General features: G+C 41.7%; 1 protein-coding gene across 1 annotated transcript; it reads right to left on the bottom strand.

Moving 5' to 3' along the window:
- Nucleotides 1-2858: 2858 nt before the first annotated feature.
- Nucleotides 2859-8747, bottom strand: zgc:113223 (uncharacterized protein LOC541424 homolog). The gene is made up of 8 exons (XM_056277855.1): nt 8607-8747; nt 8085-8142; nt 7807-7931; nt 6800-6874; nt 5810-5905; nt 4979-5107; nt 3691-3852; nt 2859-3029 (listed from the first exon to the last, which is right to left on the bottom strand). The coding sequence occupies exons 1-8, from the start codon at nt 8661-8663 to the stop codon at nt 2877-2879; spliced, it is 855 nt and encodes a 284-aa protein (XP_056133830.1). The 5' UTR covers nt 8664-8747; the 3' UTR covers nt 2859-2876.
- Between the last annotated feature and the right edge of the window lie 11546 nt (nt 8748-20293).

Below are 20293 nucleotides of genomic sequence, written 5' to 3'. Positions count from 1 at the left end.
ACCTAGCCGTAAACCCCCACCCACATCTAACTGGTACCCACTCTCCATAGCACACTGGCGATCCAAAAGATCCTGATCAGCAATGTTACCCCCACCTACGTACGAACCACCCTCTGCCATGTTCCTACCTCTAACACTCAGATAAAATAAAAAATAAAATAAAAAAGTGAAAAGCGCAATTCATTTAAATAATTGAATCTAGAAATCACTAAGAGATTGAAACAATCACACACAATCAACAAATTCACCAATAGATTAATCACATATGCACATATCCAGTAGTTTAGATCAATAGATTATTCACACGAGTCCTTCAATCACATCAACATTAACCTTTTTTTCTTCTTTTTTTTCGTGTGTTTTTCTTCCTTCAGTATATACAAATGTCCTGTTCACAAGCCCAGTCCATGGTAACCACAGCTATGACTGTCCAGGTCCACACAGCTCAACTCCAGTCCACTGTAACATGAGCGTACAGTCTATAGAAATACCTGAGGACGTCTGGGGCTTGATGACGACAGCAGCCTCCCGCGGCGAGCAACTGATGTCACTCTCAGGATCCAGGAGGGTCACGGCACCAATGTAACGGGGGCAGTCCTATGCTGGTCAGCCTGCTGCACGCCCGTCACTCTCATCAGTAGCTCTGCGTTGTGTTCTAGTTGGGTGGGGCCCCAGGTGTTGTGGGGGGCCCTCAGTCTCTCATCATCATCATCATCATCATCATCATCATGATCAAGGAAGGAGGGGGGACACACAGGACTCTATTTGGCCCACCTCGCCATTTATTTTGGTTTCAAACCCTTCGACAAACGTCCAGTCCTCCAGCGGCAGCGGTGTTTCTTACGGACGTGGGGGTCGAAGTTCAACCACTGCCCGGACTTCACTCGTGTGCATTAGAAGGAGAAACCATCCACGGGACTCCGATGTAAGAAAGGATAAACAAGTATTTTATCCCACAGCTTGCAGTATCTTCTTACAGGGATACTCAAGGTTACGTTCTCCTCAACCAGCAAAACTGTCCTACGGTAAGAAACACGCGTGGCTCGGCTCGATCGCTGCTTGAGACTCCTCCCACAAAACAAAAATGGCCTCTCCCGCGTTCCCTCTTCCGTGTACCCACAAGACCTCTCTCTTAAAGCGACAGTACACGTATATGACGGTCGTTGTAAAACATACATAAAAGTAAATAATGACATAAAATAAAATGTAGTAAACACAAATAACAGCACACAGACAGGATTTGGTGATATTTCATACTCAAACAAAATAAAATAAAAACATTAATTTTAACCTGGTTACACCTTTGTGCACTGCCTTTTGACACCTATGTCTTATCGGACCTGAACCTAGTTTTTTGGCACTTACTTACGTTGTTGTCTCCTGACTAGATCCTTGCTTGTGTTGTATTAACTCTCAGATGTATATTGCTTTGGATAAAAGTGTCTGCTAAATGAAATTGTAACATTGTAACGTTGTAACTACAGTTAATCGGCACATGCTAACAGCTTAGCTCAATGCTAGCTGTTGTTACATATAGATAACCGCCAATATCAGTGTGTGTTTGAAGGCTTTTAAGTTTGTTTTTATATTTCTGGTAAAAAACTTGATTGATCTAAAGGTAATGGCTGCTCTAAAAATATATTTGCATGAAAAGTAGGGATCAGGATTGGTTGAAGTGAGGAAATGGGAGAATGGTAATCAACAAGTGTTGTTCTTATCAGAGTTTTTTTAACACATTTCGGGGAAATAATGCACTACTATAAAATAATCTCATATAATACTTTTTAGTGAAGCTTTCAATGGTTAATACAAATACATCCATCTGTCAATATAAGAAGTGATATTTGTGAATGATTTTTTTTTTTAAACACTCGCCCACTCGCTCAATCACTCGCATTTTCAAAATGGGACAAAACTAGACATGTATTTCTAAAGTGGTTCAAAGATTATATTTTTTGGGAGGAAAAACCCTGAATTTAGCTTCGTCATGGGTTACTTCCACCCTGTCTCCAAGGGAAAAATTTGTGAAGTTTTTATTAAATAGGTTAAATGAGGTCCATGGGCAACACAAACAAAAAGAGGTTTTGTTGAATTGGGTAAAGATAAATATCCTTGATGTAATCACTAAGGTTAGCCTGCTTTAAAAAAAAAAAACGTCAAAATACAGCTTTTTCTGATGGTTTTTAATGGTCTGTATTTGTATGTCTAATGCAAACCATCATGACATGTTGTACTCTTATTGGAAACCATCAGGATCAGATTTATAGTTTCGTATGGAAACAAAACTATTTGATCAGCGTCCAAAAACACACTGAACTGATGGTGCTGATAGTTTATTCTATTGGACACGATCAGGATTCTTGTACTGGTTTCTGATGTTTTTTTCAGCAGGGTAGACTAATCTATGTTTTTATGTGACCACCATTTGTTTATAACTTGCTTTTCTATGGCTATCTATGTATGCCTCCGAATTCAACCTCATTTAAATTACTCATTAAATCATGTTGACTACAGACTGTATTTGAGGCATTTAACAAAAACCCCATTCATATTTCCCATACAAAGAGAATGTTGGGGAAATGTGAGCTTACTCGTGGGTTTTGGGAATCAGAACTGGACCACTCTGTTCTCTGGGTCTTCAAAGTGTTTGTTAACAGTTTGCCAACAACATGCTGGTCGTACGTTCACAAGGTAAACCCAGCGGTGTCTTATACTGTAATCAACATTCAGTTCCATCCAGCCATCTTACAAAGGGTTTTCAAAGAGATCACCCCTGTCCAAACTCAGATATGATTCTTATCTGTTTGAATTGGGGGAAGAAGAATCTGATCCAACATCAGCAGATAGCGTGGCTGCTCTCCTAGCTGAAGCAGATCTCATTCGTCCTTGAAGTCACTAAAGGCAGGGTACCAGTAGCTGTCTTTCCTTTCCCTGCTGAAGGACATCTCCCTGAGATCTTTCTCTCTCCGCTGTTGTTGAACTTTCTTTATTCTATAGATCTGAGCAGCAGCTAAGGAGATCATACAGATCTGCCAAAGTAAACAAACACAAAATTAAGATGGCCGCCTTCCAAAGCTCCAACACACATCACAATCAGTTTAATCTAAAAAAAAAAAAAAAAAAAAGAAGCAAACTCTGATGATGGTAGTGCTGACAAGCTCGTGAAGCATGATGTGTAAAGAACAAAGTTATAATCTCCAGATTGAGTCATCTATATGTGAATGTATTTCAGGTTTCAGGTAAAAATGGCTAACATATGCCAATTTTCTAACATATCATCTTAAGTAAATGTTCATCTCAGCTAAAAGCAAACACTTAATTAAAGAGCCAGAATCAGGACACTGAACGATAGATGGCTGTATGAAACATAAAATAATTTGTTAATGATTTAATACAAAGACTCATTTCAACATGAGATCTGGAGCATTTGAAAAGAGTAATCTAAATAACTGATAAAACAAAACTGAGATGAGCAATGGTGCTTTTCTAAAGGACAAACTTCTGTCCAAAGATAACTGAATGAAAACTCCAAATTGGAACCATTAGATTTCCAAGATAAGGAAGGATGATTTTGAATTCAGCTGCTACTTTTTTTTTCTTCTTTTTTTTTTTTAATCACAATAGTGTAAAAATTATCTCTACAAATAATTCTCAGACAGCTTGACCGGTCAGAAATATTGCCATGCTTACCTCAAGTAAGAGCAAACCTGCAGTCAGGCCAGCCACCAAGAACAGATTACGTTTGGCCCACCAGATGATCTTCTCCACACAGCCCACGGTGTAGATGTCCCCCCCAGCAGAGCTCTCCTCCAAGTCCTGCATCCCATAGCCACACATGGTGTTTAACACCGTCTGGGGCATCAGAAAAGATGTGCACACAAGTTAAAAGTGGGAAGTGTCTGAGGTAATTTGCACGCTACTATTTGGCAGTTACAACATGACCATTTGAGAAAATTTAATCCAAATGTGTTTTCCATCAGTTCGAGTTAAATCAGACAAATCTCCCTTGATCCTAGTAGTGAAGTTTTCGTCATGGCAGCAGCATCTATTGTTCACTATGTGTTGCAGCTGTGTGTGAATTGGTGAGTAATGCTCCAACACATTAGCTGAATGACTGAAGTCTAGCTCAGATAATGAGCTTAACGTACAAGACGCTCATGCCCGAAGTTTTGTTCTCTTCGTGATGGTGCGTGTACTATAATTACTGTCGAATCCTAAAGACACTCTCATTTTGTGTATTGTAATTTTTTGATGGTTATCAATGACTGTCGATTAATGGTTGTTGTCTATGACAACATCCGTTTAGTCTTAGATATTGAAAACCTTGAATTTGGACAAAAACTAGACACAGATTTTGGTTCGTGCAGTTTGCCCCCCCTCTTTTTTTTCTCCCCAATTGTACCCGGCCAATTACCCCACTCTTCCGAGCCGTCCCGGTCTCTGCGCCATCCCCTCTGCTGATCCGGGGAGGGTTGCAGACTACCACATGCCTCCTCCGATACATGTGGAGTCGCCAGTCGCTTCTTTTCACCTGACAGTGAGGAGTTTCACCTGACAGTGAGGAGTTTCACCAGGGGGACATAGTACGTGGGAGGATCACACTATTCCCCCCAGTTCCCCCTCCCCCCTGGACAGGTGCCCCGACCGACCAGAGGAGGCGCTATTGCAGTGACCAGGACACATATCTACATCCGGCTTCTCACCCGCAGACACGGGCAACTGTGTCTGTAGGGATGCACGACCAAACCAGAGATAATACAGGGATTTGAACCAGCGATCCCCATGTTGGTAGGCAATGGAATAGACCGCCACGCTACCTGGATGCCCCCGGTTGGTGCAGTTTTGACTTCAGCCCTACTGGGTCATGTTGTGTGTATTGTTTAGCATGTGTGGATCACTGACTAGTATATAGGTGTACACACTAAGTCAGATCAGATCAAAACCAGTCTCTGACCATTAGACCAATGACGGTGCCGACCTGGTTTTGTAAGTGGACACAGCAGGAGAAGGGGACACCGCAGGCCTCCAGACTGGGGTTGGTGTCAGAACATTCAAAGTAGACGTTATGGGACCAGTCCATGAAGTTCTGGACTCCACAGCACTGGAACTACAAATACAAGGTCATCGATTCATAACGGTCAGAGTCATGGGGGGGAAAAAAAGATTAGAAATTGTTTTTACAGAAAAGCTATGTATTACTTTTATTAGTACTAAGTTGATATTACTTAATGTGAAACAAAACTTTAAAAACCAGTGAGATAGAGTGTATACAATTTTCTGTTCATGTGGCAGAAACGGAGGCAAATCCCTATAGGTTAATTAATAGATTAATAATAATTCTTCATAGAGAGTGTTTCTAAAGAACCTTCCTGAAACAAGTAACAGAGTACAAAATAAACGTGATGATCACTTTTGGACCTTCGCTCTTTAAAAGCATCCTGTGTAATTTCACTTTAATCCTGACCTGTATAATTCAGTGTGAATAAAAACAAATCAAAGCAAAGCAAGAGAAGATAAAGTCAAACAGAGAAGTAGTAGTCTAAACCCTCAGTAAACTCTGCTCTGGGCATTAGGATGGCCGAGGCTCATGTAATTTGTCTCTATCAGGAGAATTCAGTAACCCTTGCTGATATTTACAAGTTATATTCTGCTGACCCAGAGCTCATTTAGAAATCGTAGTGGCCTCCCAACTAATAAATTAATAAGACAAACATGAAGAAGGTAGCAGCCATTTATCACTTGAGAGCTGCAACTTGAAGGAAAAAAACATGTTTGTTAATCATGGTTAATTCTTTGTTAACTTCTGTACCTTCTTCTGTATAAAATCAATAAGATTTTCCAGGTCTTGGTCCTCCCTGTAGCGGACTATAGCTTTCATCATCAGCTTTTGTGTCCTCTCCATTACCTAGATGGCATAAGAGTGTGAAGCGACATTTCATAAACGCATTATCAACATCATATATGTACAAAACATTAGCCATGGCTTTGATGCTAACGCAAATGACACAAATCCAACAATTTGTTTGTTTTATCAGCCCCCACATCTATGGCGTTATTTTTGTGCCTATATTTTGAGTGCACAAATTAATGTTTTGTACACGCATAAACTTAAAATGAGTGGCTGGCCTGATCTCCAATCACAACATTTCCAATGATGCCAATGACCAATGGCGATTGGAGGAGAAGAGACGAGATGTTCCTGATGAAAATCAAATATGTCCAACTAATACACAGCGCCCAGTAAGTTATGCTTTTGTAATCGTTTATTTATTAATATTATTGAGTACAAAATAGATTTTCCTTTGCTCAAAATTAATAATTATTTGCACGATGATACATTTCTCTTCGAAATTAAGTTTACGCGTGTACAAAACATTTATTTGTGCGTGTACAAAAGATTCATTTGTGCGCTCAAAATATAGGCACAAAAATAACACCATACTCATCGAGTGTGTGTCTGTGTGTGTGTGGGGGGGGGGTATGGGGGGTATTGGCGTATGGAAGGGTATGGGAGTATGGATGGGGGGGTATGGATTGCAGCACTTAAATTCGAAACTCTCTAAGTGTCATGAGGCTTAATGGAAAGCGAGAATTCGATCACTTCTTTTAACGTCCCCACTCTCACTAATGCATATTTCCTCTAACATTCAACTCATGTTGAAGTCTTCACCGAAGCTTGACAGCACAAGATCTGGTTACAACACTTCCTTTAAATACAGCCCAGATACCTGAAACATCAAACTCATTCAAAGGACATTTTTTAACAAAAATATTTTCAACCAAACCAGCGTAACATTACCGTGTGAGTAAAGAGGTAGCCGAGCACAGCAGCAGCTATCTGGAGTAAGAGGATGGCCACCAATATTCCTAGAAACTGGAGACACAATGAACACACCAATTGACGACCTCTGACCCTTCTTAGTTTGTTCCAGTGTTGGCCCTACATTCCCATTTACACCTGGCACTGAAACGTGTCTCGGGTGAATGGAAAACAATCCAGTCACACTTATTTGCATAAAGAGTCCAAGTGCAAATAGGGCCATAGAGACACATGGGGAAAGAAAGTCTTACAGTTTCTTAGACCACCTCAGGTAGACAACCAAACTCTTTCTTCAAGCTGCATACACAATCTCATAATGCATCTTGCAACATCAAAAGAAGGAAACATTCAGAAATAGGAATTTTCATTTCGTGAGGGGACTCACTTGGAGAGTGAAATAGGATTATTATCTAGCTGCTTGAGACACTTGTTTTGTTTTTGTTTATTTGGATCCCCCCCTCCCTTTTTTTTTCCTCCTCAATTGTACTTGGCCAATTACCCTATTTTCTGAGCTGTCCCGGCTGCTACTCCACCCCCTCTGCCGATCTGGGGAGGGCTGCAGACTACCACCTGCCTCCTCCGATACATGTGGAGTTGTCAGCCGCTTCTTTTCACCTGACAGTGAGGAGTTTTGCCAGGTGCTCCGACCGACCAGAGGAGGTACTAGTGCAGTGACCAGGGCACATACCCACATCCGGCTTCCCACCCGCAGACACGACCATTGTGTCTGTAGGGATGCCCGACCAAGCCAGAGGTAAGTATGATTAAATTTAATTGAACTGGACTTTCAATTCCTTAGACCTTATGACAGACCTGTATCCCTGCCAGGTGAAGAGCAGCAGTCTGTGGTTAAGCATGACTTCTGATTTGCCAGTTGAAGAGGGCAGATGTTGAAATTGAGAGTCTCATATGTAAGAAAAAATCTGCATGGGGGGGGGGCTACTGTGCTCCTAACCCGTTGGTCTCAGAGCAGGTGAGATACCTACTGTCTTCAGCAGGCAGCTGTTGTTACGCAGTGCCCCATAGCAGCCGAGGAACGTTATCATGAACATCACAGATCCAACACTGATCAACACCAGCGCCGGGTCTACCATCAGTGTGTCGACAACATCTGCATACACACCACACACCCACACACACACACACACACACACACACACACACACACACACACACACACACACCATGTACTAGCTGAAAGTCTTACATAGCATTGAGCATGTGAGTTATCTGTTGTTGAATGGTGGATAGACTGGTAACTTACCTTTCTCTTTGGCAACCTTTGCGTATACCCCCACAGCTATAAGGACAGCACTTGCTACCTGAAAAAGTAGTGGAAAATATCGTTTAACTACTCTTGTTTGAGTTTTGTAACACATCATGACTCAACTAAGAGGTGACCACTATCATACCCTTATTTTTTAAATGACTTATGGCAAACACTAAGTTTTCTTATGTCGGCAATGGTTTGTGACTAATTATGGCTAAAACATGAGGCTGGCGTTCTTAAGATTATGTCCAACCGACCCAGTATAGACACAGTTATGTTGGTTTTTACACATATAAAAATTAACTTTCCTGTCAAAAAAAAAAGAAGATCTGTGGCGTGTAAATAAATATCACCTTCCAAGCCATGTCATATTTTCTTTGCGCTTACAAAATAGCAGGCACTATAGATGAGCAAATCAGTAGTGGTTTAGATATTGAGCAATAAACTCAAGTTGAGTTTATTGCTTCGAAAAATTTAATAAAAAAAAAACTAGTCAAAACACATTTTGCAACTTACCCAGAATACATAACAACAGACAAATAGGGTATATTTGATGGTTCGGTATCCTTTCATTTCCCCTGTTAATTCTGTCAGTGTCTGGCTGGAGAGAGTCGGTCGAGTGACATTACAGCAGAAAGCCTGAGTTTCTGTCTACCTGTCGGCTGTACGGGACGTGTGGCAGCTTGCTCCCTGGGACATCATGCATTCTTTTACGGCTCATCTGAGCAGGAATTCTCTCTCTCTCTCTCTCTCTCTCTCTCTCTCTCTCTCTCTCTCTCTCTCTCTCTCTCTGACCCTTATCTCTCTCTCTCTGAATCCACTTTCTTAATAGCCGCTATGGTACTGTTGATTCAATTTCGGAGTTTGTCATGTTATTGTGTATTTTTGTATTCCTTTATATTTCCTTAAAAATAAATAAATGTATATAGAAATTTTAAATAATTTATAGATAAATAAATATATAAATGAATAGATAAATAAAGCGGAGAATAGAGGGGATGGGATAAAGAGAAAAAAGTAAATTTGAATATTTTCAATTTTTTTTTTCTCTTTATCCCATCCCTTCTATTCTCTGCTTTTCTTTTGTTTAGTTATTTTGTCATCGACTTTCTATCCGTGCAACCATTTTGACATAGTGTTAAGTACTTTGCACTGATTGGTAATGTACAAAATGTACTATATTGTGTTTTGATTAATCAAATTTTGATTGATTAATTGATTTCAAGGGTGACCATATAAATTTTGAAGCAAAATAACAAAATTGAGGGGCGGTCTAGCAACACGGGGATCGCCGGTTTGAATCCCCGTGTTACCTCCGGCTTGGTCGGGGGGCCCTAGATACAATTGGCTGTGTCTGTGGGTGGGAAGCCGGTTGTGAGTATGTGTCCGAGTCGCTGCACTAGCGCCTCCTCTGGTCGGTCGGGGCGCCTGTTCGGGGTGGGGGGAGTTGGAACTGGGGGAAATAGCATGATCCTCCCAAGCGCTATGTCCCCCTGGTGAAACTCTTCACTGTCAGGTGAAAAGAAGCGGCTGGCCTGGCGCTGGCGACTCCACATGTATAGGAGAAGGCATGTGGTAGTCTGCAGCCTGCCCTGGATTGGCAGAGGGGGTGGAGCAGCGACCGGGACGACCCGGAAGAGTGGGGTAATTGGATGGGTAAAATTTGGGAGAAAAATAGGGAAAAATCCCCCCCCAAAACAAACAAACAAACAAACAAAACAACAACAGCAAAAAGTGTACCACAGAAGTTGAATCAGCCACTGGCCCATAGATTGGGTGTAGACTGCGAAGTCCTGGCCTGACGCATTAGCTTTTCTGTGTTGTGCCACCCTCTTGGCCAGCGTCTGTTGGGTTTCCCCAATATACAAGTCACGGCAATCCTCCTTGTACTTAACAGCATACACTATATTGCTCTGTTTGTGCCAGGGGACCCGATCCTTGAAGTGGACCAACTCCTGGTGCAGCATGTTTTGAGGTTTGAAAGCAACTGAGACGCGGTGTTTGGAAAATACACATCTCAAATGTTCCGACACTCCCGCCACATACAGCTGTGGTCCTTCCCCTCTCTTCGATCGGCTGGTCCACTTTTTGGGCGTCTTCCTGGCTTTGACAAACGCCCAGTTAGAATAACCACACTTAACCAGGGCCTGTTCAATGTGGGATTTCTCCGCTTCCCAGCCGTTGTGTCGGTGGGGATGTAGTCAGCTCAGTGGTGCAGTGTCCGGTTGACTGCTAGTTTGTCGCCATCTTACAATGCTGTGATTGCAACCATCCCCAAATCCTCTGTGCATAGTACACATGACCATTTAAATGTCACGGCAATTTGCATATGAAACCGATCGTTGTTTTCAGTCGTTGTGCCACTGTATTATTTATAAGGATGTGGGCCACTTCAGGCAATGATGTGGCACTGATGGCCTTCTTCTGGCCCTGGCAAAATGGATGTGAGCCTGAAGTGGCCCACATGTTTAATAGTAAATATGGCCCAAATATGCCAAATCAAAAGTGGGCCTTTTTTGTGGCAAAGATGTGGTGCTCTTGGCAACATGTAATCTGAATGTGACCCTGAAGTGGCCTGTGTGGTAAATGGTGAATATGGCCCACATATCACAAAACAAATGTGGGCCACCTTTGGCAAATATGGGGCACATGCGGCATTGCTATGGCTTGGTTCTGGCCCAGATCTGGCAAACAGAAGTGGACCGCCCAAGTGCCGTATGTGGGTAGGATGAAATGTCGGGTGTGGGACGGGTCCGAGCCACAACAATTTTGCTATGTGGGGTGGGGATACCTGCAGGGGATACCTGCAGTTGATGAGGTCACTTAGATTAGTGGTGAAACGTTTCTGTCAATAAACGTTACGTCCAGATGAACTGGTTAAACTTTCTGGGATTTCCTTACTTGGATTATTGAGCATGCATAAAGACAACAAAGGTGTACGTTTCTACATTCAGACATTAAATGGTCATGAATTAATCACCAGCCCCCTTCAGTGAAAAAGGCCAGCGGGCACATATGAAGTCGAAATGAGCGGTTTTCGACTTTATGTGCTGAGACATATTAGTTCAAGACATTGCCAAGATGTATTAGTGATTGCCTTAGACATAGCCAAGACATTGCCAAGACATATTAGTCATTTCCTTAGACATAGCTAAGACATATTGCCAAGACATGTTAGTCAAAGACATGTTACTCGGAGAGTACTGCTGGCATTGTGTGCCTGCCGCTTCTCCCTCTCGTAGCCCCCCTTCCCATCCACCCCTGTATGTCTGTGTTATGTTTATCTGTCGTCTTGTTTAACCCCGTTTACTGTAAAGCGACTTTGAGTATTAGAAAAACGCTATATAAGATTGATGTATTATTATTATTTAAGTTTACAACAATGATCTAGAAATTATTACTATTATTTCAGTGAATGAAAATAATTAAACATTTATTAGGAGTACAAAAATTATTTCAATGGTTTTTTTTTCTTGGGTATTCACTGAATACCTTGAAGGTCCAGCGGTTTCCCCTCTGCCCATTGGCCATGCCTGCATCAATTCGTTCTCTCGTTTCAAGCATATTACGTGTCCTTATACGCCGACTAGTGGGAAAGAGCGAAACTGCAAGCGTTCTGTCCCCAAAAAAAATCCACTTTGTGCCCAGCATTTGGACTGTTCGCATCTAGTCGTGCCGGCTTCTGGTACACTCGTCATTTTATTCCAAATTGCCAAATTCAGTTTGATCAACAGACACATTTCAACGAATCTCAGGACTGACATACATACTGCCATCTAACGCATTATGGGTAGAATGGGCGTGAATGGCCAAACGTGTGGCTTTGTCAGTGTTCCCAATCGTCATGGAAAAACTAGAAATTAGTTTTCCAGTCACGGTCAACACCTCGAAAATTACACAATTGATCAAATGTTCTATAAACAGTGTTGAGGTAATGGAAAATTTGTAATGTTTGATTTTTTTATCCACTATGATCACATAGACGTGACATCCACTGCTTTCAGCGTATTTTTTTTCGAATATATTTTATTCATATTTCTAGTAGAAATTGCAGATCGGTGCTTTAAGTTTGGGGGTTGTGGTCACTAACCTGCTAAAAGTTACAGTCCATTCAGACTGCTGAGCAATCCACTGACAGTCAATAGCTTTCATGTTTATTCATGCAAACGTCATGAAAAATGTACTTGTAAAGTCCTGGAAAATTGTTTTCTAGAAAGAATGGGAGCCCTGTTGCGGTGTCCTGTTTTGGAATTGCGGGAATTACTGAAAGGAGTTGTGTTATAGGAATCACGGTCCAGGTGTGAGCAATGACTGAAGCGACCTCCACCGGTGTAGTAAACGTACGCCATTGAGAATCCCATATGTAGAGTATTGAACATGTATGCTTAGAACTAACAACAGTAACCTGTTGTTACGTCTAGGCATATGTTTGATGCTTGCTGTTTGGTGACACCTATTGTCATTTTGAGAAAGTACATGTTAACAAGGATATAAATATATATATTCAATTCAATTCAAAAACGTTATTGCAGACTCAGGGTCCATAACAGACAAAGACAAATAGGTAAAAGACAAACTCTAGGCAATGCACAGAGTAAACACAATAAAATGACATAAATGGAACAAGTCAGTGTGTTGAAAAAAGGCAGCTATACCAGTGGTCCCACAGCCGGGATTGGTAGCATGTGGCACTGAATCTTATATTAGTCAAACTCTTGATGATTACATTATCAGTCATTGAGCCGGTAAATCAATTTATACATAAGATTTCTTAGAAGAGCCTGAAAGGTCCTGACTCCTGCAGCCACAAACATTTCACTTGCACTACACCATCTAGATCTTTTAGCTGTATTCTCATGGCATCATTATAAGCTACCCGAAGCCTCTGTAAGCTTGCTTTCTTATAGTTTGACCACAGGTGTGCAAATATAGAGTGTTGTACAATATGCTCTGAACAGAGACATCTTCACACAAACTGAACGCATACCAAACTTGCGTGACAGAGTGTTTGCTTGTGCACACATCATGCGGCATTGCCTATAAATATCATCATCGTCTGTCATTTGTTCAGTAATATAGTGCCCAAGATATTTCACCTTATTACATACCCCAAGATTACTATCAGACAATTTAAAATCAGGAAATTTTAGATGATTGACCTCTTTGGTTCTGCAGATCATGACAACACTCTTAGTAGCATTGTATTTGATATCGTGCTCCACACCATACACAGAACATACACTCACCGGCCACTTTATTAGGCACACCTGTCCAACTGCTCGTTAATGCAAATTTCTAATCAGCCAATCACATGGCAGCAACTCAATGCATTTAGGCATGTAGACATGGTCAAGACGATCTGCTGCAGTTCAAACCGAGCATCAGAATGGGGAAGAAAGGTGATTTAAGTGACTTTGAACGTGGCATGGTTGTTGGTGCCAGACGGGCTGGTCTGAGTATTTCAGAAACTGCTGATCTACTGGGATTTTCACGCACAACCTTCTCTAGGGTTTTCAGAGAATGGTCCGAAAAAGAGAAAATATCCAGTGAGCGGCAGTTCTGTTGGGCAAAAATGCCTTGTTGATGCCAGAGGTCAGAGGAGAATGGCCAGACTGGTTCGAGCTGATAGAAAGGCAACAGTAACTCAAATAACCACTCATTACAACCGAGGTATGCAGAAGAGCATCACTGAACGCACAACACGTCGAACCTTGAGGCAGATGGGCTACAGCAGCAGAAGACCACACCTGGTGCCACTCCTGTCAGCTAAGAACAGGAAACTGAGGCGACAATTCGCACAGGCTCACCAAAATTGGACAATAGAAGATTGGAAAAACGTTGCCTGGTCTGATGAGTCTCGATTTCTGCTGCGACATTCGGATGGTAGGGTCAGAATTTGGCGTCAACAACATGAAAGCATGGATCCATCCTGCCTTGTATCAACGGTTCAGGCTGGTGGTGGTGGTGTAATGGTGTGGGGGATATTTTCTTGGCACACTTTGGGCCCCTTAGTACCAATTGAGCATCGTGTCAACGCCACAGCCTACCTGAGTATTGTTGCTGACCATGTCCATCCCTTTATGACCACAGTGTTCCTATCTTCTGATGTCTACTTCCAGCAGGATAACGCGCCATGTCATAAAGCTCGAATCATCTCAGACTGGTTTCTTGAACATGACAATGTATCCACTGTACTCAAATGGCCTCCACAGTCACCAGTTCTCAATCCAATAGAGCACCTTTGGGATGTGGTGGAACGGGAGATTCGCATCATGGATGTGCAGCCGACAAATCTGCAGCAACTGCGTGATGCCATCATGTCAATATGGACCAAACTCTCTGAGGAATGTTTCCAGTACCTTGTTGAATCTATGCCACGAAGGATTAAGGCAGTTCTGAAGGCAAAAGGGGGTCCAACCCGGTACTAGCAAGGTGTACCTAATAAAGTGGCCAGTGAGTGTATATCAAGGAGCTGCTGGAGACCAGCACTACAGGGACTAAGAATGACAAGGACATCTGCATACATAGTATGGTTCACCAAGGTATTACCGGTCATGCACCCAGTGTTACAAGCTTTCAGCTGCTTGGACAAATCATCAATATATAAATTGTAGAGAACTGGAGACAGAATTCCCCCTTGTCTGACACCACTGCTAACCCCAAATGGGGCTGAAATACTATTACCCCATTTCCCCTGCATAGTCTGGTGGGCATACCAATAAGCCAGAATTCTCACAATGTATTTAGGCACCCCTCTTTGACTCAATTTAACAAACAACTTTCTATGATTAACACGATCAAAAGCTTTAGAAGCATCAATAAAACACATAAGAACCGGTGAGTTTTGGCCTCTGTATTTGTTTACAATTTCCTTTAAAGCATATATACATAAATCAGTGCCATGTCTAGCTTTAAAACCAAACCGGTTATCTGTGGTATTCTTTCTAGGACTTTTGACAGTATGCTAGCTAGAGCTATAGGCCTGTAGTTCTCTAGGCTGCATACTTTACCAGCTTTGTCCTTAATGCCTGGCACTAACAGTACAGACAACATTGAGTCTAACAAGCCATGAACCATGAAGCCAGTAAAACAGATAACAAGGAGAGGAGCTAAACTTCGACTGGCATATTTAAGGTGTTCAGCAGTAATATGATCTAAGCCACTTGCCTTGTTAACAGACTGCTTGTTTATAGCTTGGTACACCTCGTGTGACATGATCACCATTGAATCATCACTCTCAATATTGCCCACCTTATACAGATCACTGTGGACACAATTGAATAAGGTACTATAATGCTGTCGCCATAACTCAGCAATATTGTCTGTACCGGAGATACCATCAACAGTGCATGGTAGAGATGTTTTATAGTTGTTGAGAGCTCTCACTTCTTTCCAAAAATTAGCAGGATCATTTCTTAGCAGCTTCTTAGCCATGGAATCTGCCCTCATGGCTTGCTCATTTTTACAGATGAAGCGAATGGCGTACTTGTATCTTGCATTAGTGAGCTTCTTGTGTTCAAGCTCAGGCCCCTTGTCTGGGTTTGCCTGCCATAGCCCATGATTTAAAGGCTTCACGTGCTTCTTCATGATACCCAGCGACATACTTGTTCCAACCAGACCTGATGTTATGTGTCTTATTCTTATACTTGTAGTAGGGCTTACTATCTTCATACAGCGTACTAACAATATCATCATCCATGCAGCAGAAATCTCTCCTATGCCTCATATCCTTACAATTAATGTCTCTGCACATAACTGCATCTCTAAGCAGATGTATATTACCCAAGGTTTCATCTGTACGGGCATGATAGGCTAAGATGTCCTCCTTTGTAAGAGCTGACCAGTCCAACTTTTCTGCATTACCACCATCTCCATTACTAGACAACACAGGCAGATGTTCAACATTTATAGCCATAGCAAGAGGTATGTGATCAGTCGTTGCTGCCCCATACATAATATCCATACTCCCCAACGAGGCATGTGCATCAGCAGTGCAAATTCAGTGGTCCAGCCATGACATAGTGTGCCAAGCCTCACTTATGTATGTAAAGGTATTTGTAGGCAACAAGACTTTCCTTGACAATATACGTAAGATTATTATCTTGACAGAACTGAACCATGTGATTAGCAAATAACGAATTACTGTCTGAGATATCAGCATTCAAATCCCCAATGACGTACACACTGGAAAAAGTATTATCTTGAATAAAGGAATTGATGAATGCAAGCCTATTTAAATATTCATCCTCATTCTGCAGGCATTCATAGGGTGTATACACATTTAGGATAAAGAATTCCCTGTCATTGTGAGTAAACTGTATTGCAATGCACCAGTCAACACCAAGCCTAACCACATTTATCAATGAGTCAAGCTTCTTATTCCATAGAATAGCCACACCCCCTGGTATCCTGCCTCTGACTATTCCCACGCCAAGGTCAGTTGTAGACTCCCCAGCCCCACGAAAGTTCTCATTGAAGGAGTTTAGTTTTTCCAGCTCTTGCTTTGCTAAAAATGTCTCTTGCATACATAATATGTCACAGTTCTCCAAAAGGTTTTCAACAACTATGCGGCGAGCTTTATCCCCTGCGCTCTGGCCCAAACACAGGCCACGACAGTTGTATGACAAAACCCGAATGTTCATTTAGCAAGACTAGTGAGTGATCATATCACCAGCAGGCATACTCACCCCCATATACTACATATATATATACATATATACATATATATATATATATATATATGTGTGTGTGTGTGTGTGTGTGTGTGTGTGTGTGTTTATGTAGTATATATATATATATATATATATATATATATATATATATATATATATATATATATATATATGAGTAAACTGAGGCAGATCTCTCCCTCAGAGAGCTATACCTATAGTACCCAGACATGCACCACGGACAACCATGCAGTTGTCCGTTGGGGCTAACGGGGCTAACGGGTCCCATTAGCCAAAGGCTACCGAGCCTCTTCATCTGTGATCATTATTATACTATAGATGAGTTTGGTAATCAGCCCAATGAACGAAAGTCATATGACATCAGTGCTGGAATGAAAACTGCATTGTTGTCCGTGGTGCATGTTTGGGGACTATAGGTACTGCTCTCTGAGGGAGAGATCTGCCTCAGTTTACTTTGCTGATCAGGAAGGATTACCTGCAAGCTGCCTACCAGTCCCCGTCAGCGGTATAGAAAGAGCAACTAAACCCTGTACCACGTTTGTAAGTTTGCCTCTGTAAAGTTGAAAAACCATCTGCAAGTCCTGGGCTGATCTTGGGACCAAGTGATGTAAGTATAGCAGGATATATATATATATATATATATATATATATATATATATATATATATATATATACACACACACACACACATTGTAGCAAATTCGGGGGGCAGTCTGGGAGACCATTGCCACAGTCAGGACGCGAACCCGTGTGTCCCATACCGCAAGCGACAACGTTAACCAGTCGACCAAAGGGTCCGGCTGAGTGTAACGTGCATGGATAAGTAGACACTTTGGCCCATGGTTAACGGCATGGATCCTTTAGTCGACTGGTTAACGTTGTCGCTTGCCGGGTGGGAGATACGGATTCGCGTCCCGGGTGCGGCGTCCCAAGCTACCCCCCTGTTGAGGTGTTTTTCTTCAGCGGATTATACTTTGCATACTTACAAATAAACAGACTTGTTTTCAAATACAATGGTGAATTTATTTTCTTTCTTCACAATGCATTTGCATTCACTTTTATACAGAGCTCACATTAGATGTGACCACCGCGCTTTTTTTATATCTCATGCACACACTGTACAAGTGCACATGCCAGACTGCGTGATTACATCACCGCTGAACCTACGGTGGCTCATAAGGTACAAACAGTACAATATGCAAAACACCCGTAAGGGAAATTCGCACCAGAGTACACAGTTTTTATACATGTTAACACCCCCACTCGAATTTGGCTTACTGGGGTTCACCTGGAAATAAACAACAAAAATAAGGTCCCTTCTTTACCTTAATAATGTAAACAAAAGCACCGTGCTCTGTGCGCTAACCACAATCTAAGTGCCAAATATGTCCTGACTAAACTTTCTCAGTTTCAGCTTGATTGCTGGTTTAGTCATCAGATCTGCCACCATCAGCTCTGCGGGACAGTACTCCAAAATCACTCTACCACTGTTCACAATTTCTCTAATGAAGTGGTATTTAATATTGATATGTTTACACCTTTGTCGATGTACTGGGTTTTTAGCGATTGCTATAGTGCCCTGATTGTCTTTGTAGATTTTGATCTGACCATATTTGTAGTTGTCCAGGTTCTCTAGTAACTGCTCCAAATAAAGGCACTCCTGGATTGCAGCTGCTAGAGACATACGTATATTCCGCTTCGCAAGTGGACAGAGCTACTGTTTGTTGTTTTCTGGTTTTCCATGAAATTAAACCACTTCCCTCACTTAGATTGACACAAAACCCTGTAGTGCTGCATCTGTCGGAGGCATCTGATGCCCAGTCAGCATCAGTGAACACTCTTAGTCTTAGAGTATTTTTGTCATCCCTTTTAAAAGGTCAGTTCCTGATTTGTTGTACCTTCAAGTCAAGATATCTGAAAACATGTCTTACAGTTTTCCAATGTTCTTCAGTAGGTTCTGCTAAATGTCTAGATAGGCTACTGACAACATAGCTCAGGTCAGGCCTGGTGCACGTGGATAAGTAAAGCAAACTACCCACTGCTTCTCTGTATTCTTTTGGATTTTGCATCTTTTCAGAATTTTCTGAAAATTCAAGTTTTGGTTCGCAAGGAGTTTCTCTTACTCTACACTCCTGCATTCCAAACCTTTCCAAAATTTTTTGGCATATCTCGTTTTCGACATTTTGACTTGCCCTTCTGTCTGGGTGAACTCTATGCCTAAGAAATGCTTTAATTTACCTAGATCCTTCATTTCAAACCTCTGTGTGAGCATTTTCTTTACATTTTGCAATATGGCCTCATTGCTAGCTGCTATAATGAGGTCATCAACCCAGATCAGTAAGATCACTTTTTAATTTTGGCTCACTTTTGAATACACAGTGATCTGCGGGATTTTGTTTGAAACCATGTCACATAGACAAGCATGTAATAGTGCATTCCAGTTTCTACCAGATTGCTTAAGACCATAAAGTGACTTGTTAAGTTTGCATACAAGTGTTTCACCTGAGGTCGACTTTTTCACAAACCCTTCCGGCTGCTCTATATACAATTCACAATCAATCGGCGCGTGTAAATACGCTGTTTTTACATCCATTTGGTGCAAAATTAAACTTTCTTGTGCAGCCTTCTGCATAATGACCCTTACACTGGACATATCAGCAGTTGGTGAGAATGTTTCATCATAATCAGTCCCTTGTTTTTGACTGTAGCCTTTAGCTACGTACCTCGCTTTGTATTTTTCAGAACCATCAATGTCCCGTTTCAAAGCAAAAACCCATTTTCCCCCCACTGCACTTTTACCTGGGGGCAATGCTGTGAGGCTGTACATTTCATTTGCCTCAAGTGATTTCATTTCCTCCCTCATTGCGTTTTTCCATTGTTTGGATTTTGTGGACGCAATGTCATCCTGGTGGGATTGAGGGGTATCGCATACCGCTCTGTAACAAGAGTCAATGCAAATGTTCAAACTTTCCTCAGAGTCCTCTATTTCGAATTCCTGGAAATGAGCAGGTTTCCTCCTGTCTCTAGGTGGGTACCTTTTGTTAACAGTTTCATCAACAGTCTGTTCAGGTAATGATTCAGTACCACCACAATTCATATCAGTTACATTTTCATTTACAACATTTTCATCATTGACATCGCGGTCACCAGTTGTAACCTCTGGTACCCCTACTGGTACCAGCACACTGTAGTCAACTCCTGTGTGTGACTCTGATGTCTGAGTTCCCCTTCTATCTGCTTTGTTTGAGAACTTCACTAGTCTGTGTTTTTGGACCATTTCCATTTCAGGGTAATAGACCAGGTAGGCTGGACTATTTTTGTCATAGCCGATGAAAATTCCCTGTTCACACTGGGGCTCAAATTTTCCTTTTTCCTGTTTATATGGAAAACACACAGGTCCAAACTTTTGTAACTTTGATACATTTGGTAGTTTTCCTGTGAACATTTCATATGGCGTTTTCTTAGTTCTCCTATTGTAACACCTGTTTCTTATGTATGCTGCCGTCTGCATAG

The sequence above is a fragment of the Lampris incognitus genome, chromosome 3 (assembly GCF_029633865.1).
Source record: "Lampris incognitus isolate fLamInc1 chromosome 3, fLamInc1.hap2, whole genome shotgun sequence".
Lineage (NCBI taxonomy): Eukaryota > Metazoa > Chordata > Actinopteri > Lampriformes > Lampridae > Lampris > Lampris incognitus.
Note: the sequence above shows the minus strand (reverse complement) of the source record. Positions and strands in the feature narration are given on the sequence as shown.

Excerpts from the sequence above, each read along its gene's own strand:
- zgc:113223 (XM_056277855.1), bottom strand. The coding sequence starts at position 8,663 with ATGAAAGGATACCGAACCATCAAATATACCCTATTTGTCTGTTGTTAT. Across the intron at positions 5,108-5,809 it reads TTGATTTTATACAGAAGAAG|TTCCAGTGCTGTGGAGTCCA; the intron begins GTACAGAAGTTA and ends TTGTATTTGTAG. Across the intron at positions 3,853-4,978 it reads GTGTCCACTTACAAAACCAG|ACGGTGTTAAACACCATGTG; the intron begins GTCGGCACCGTC and ends CTGATGCCCCAG.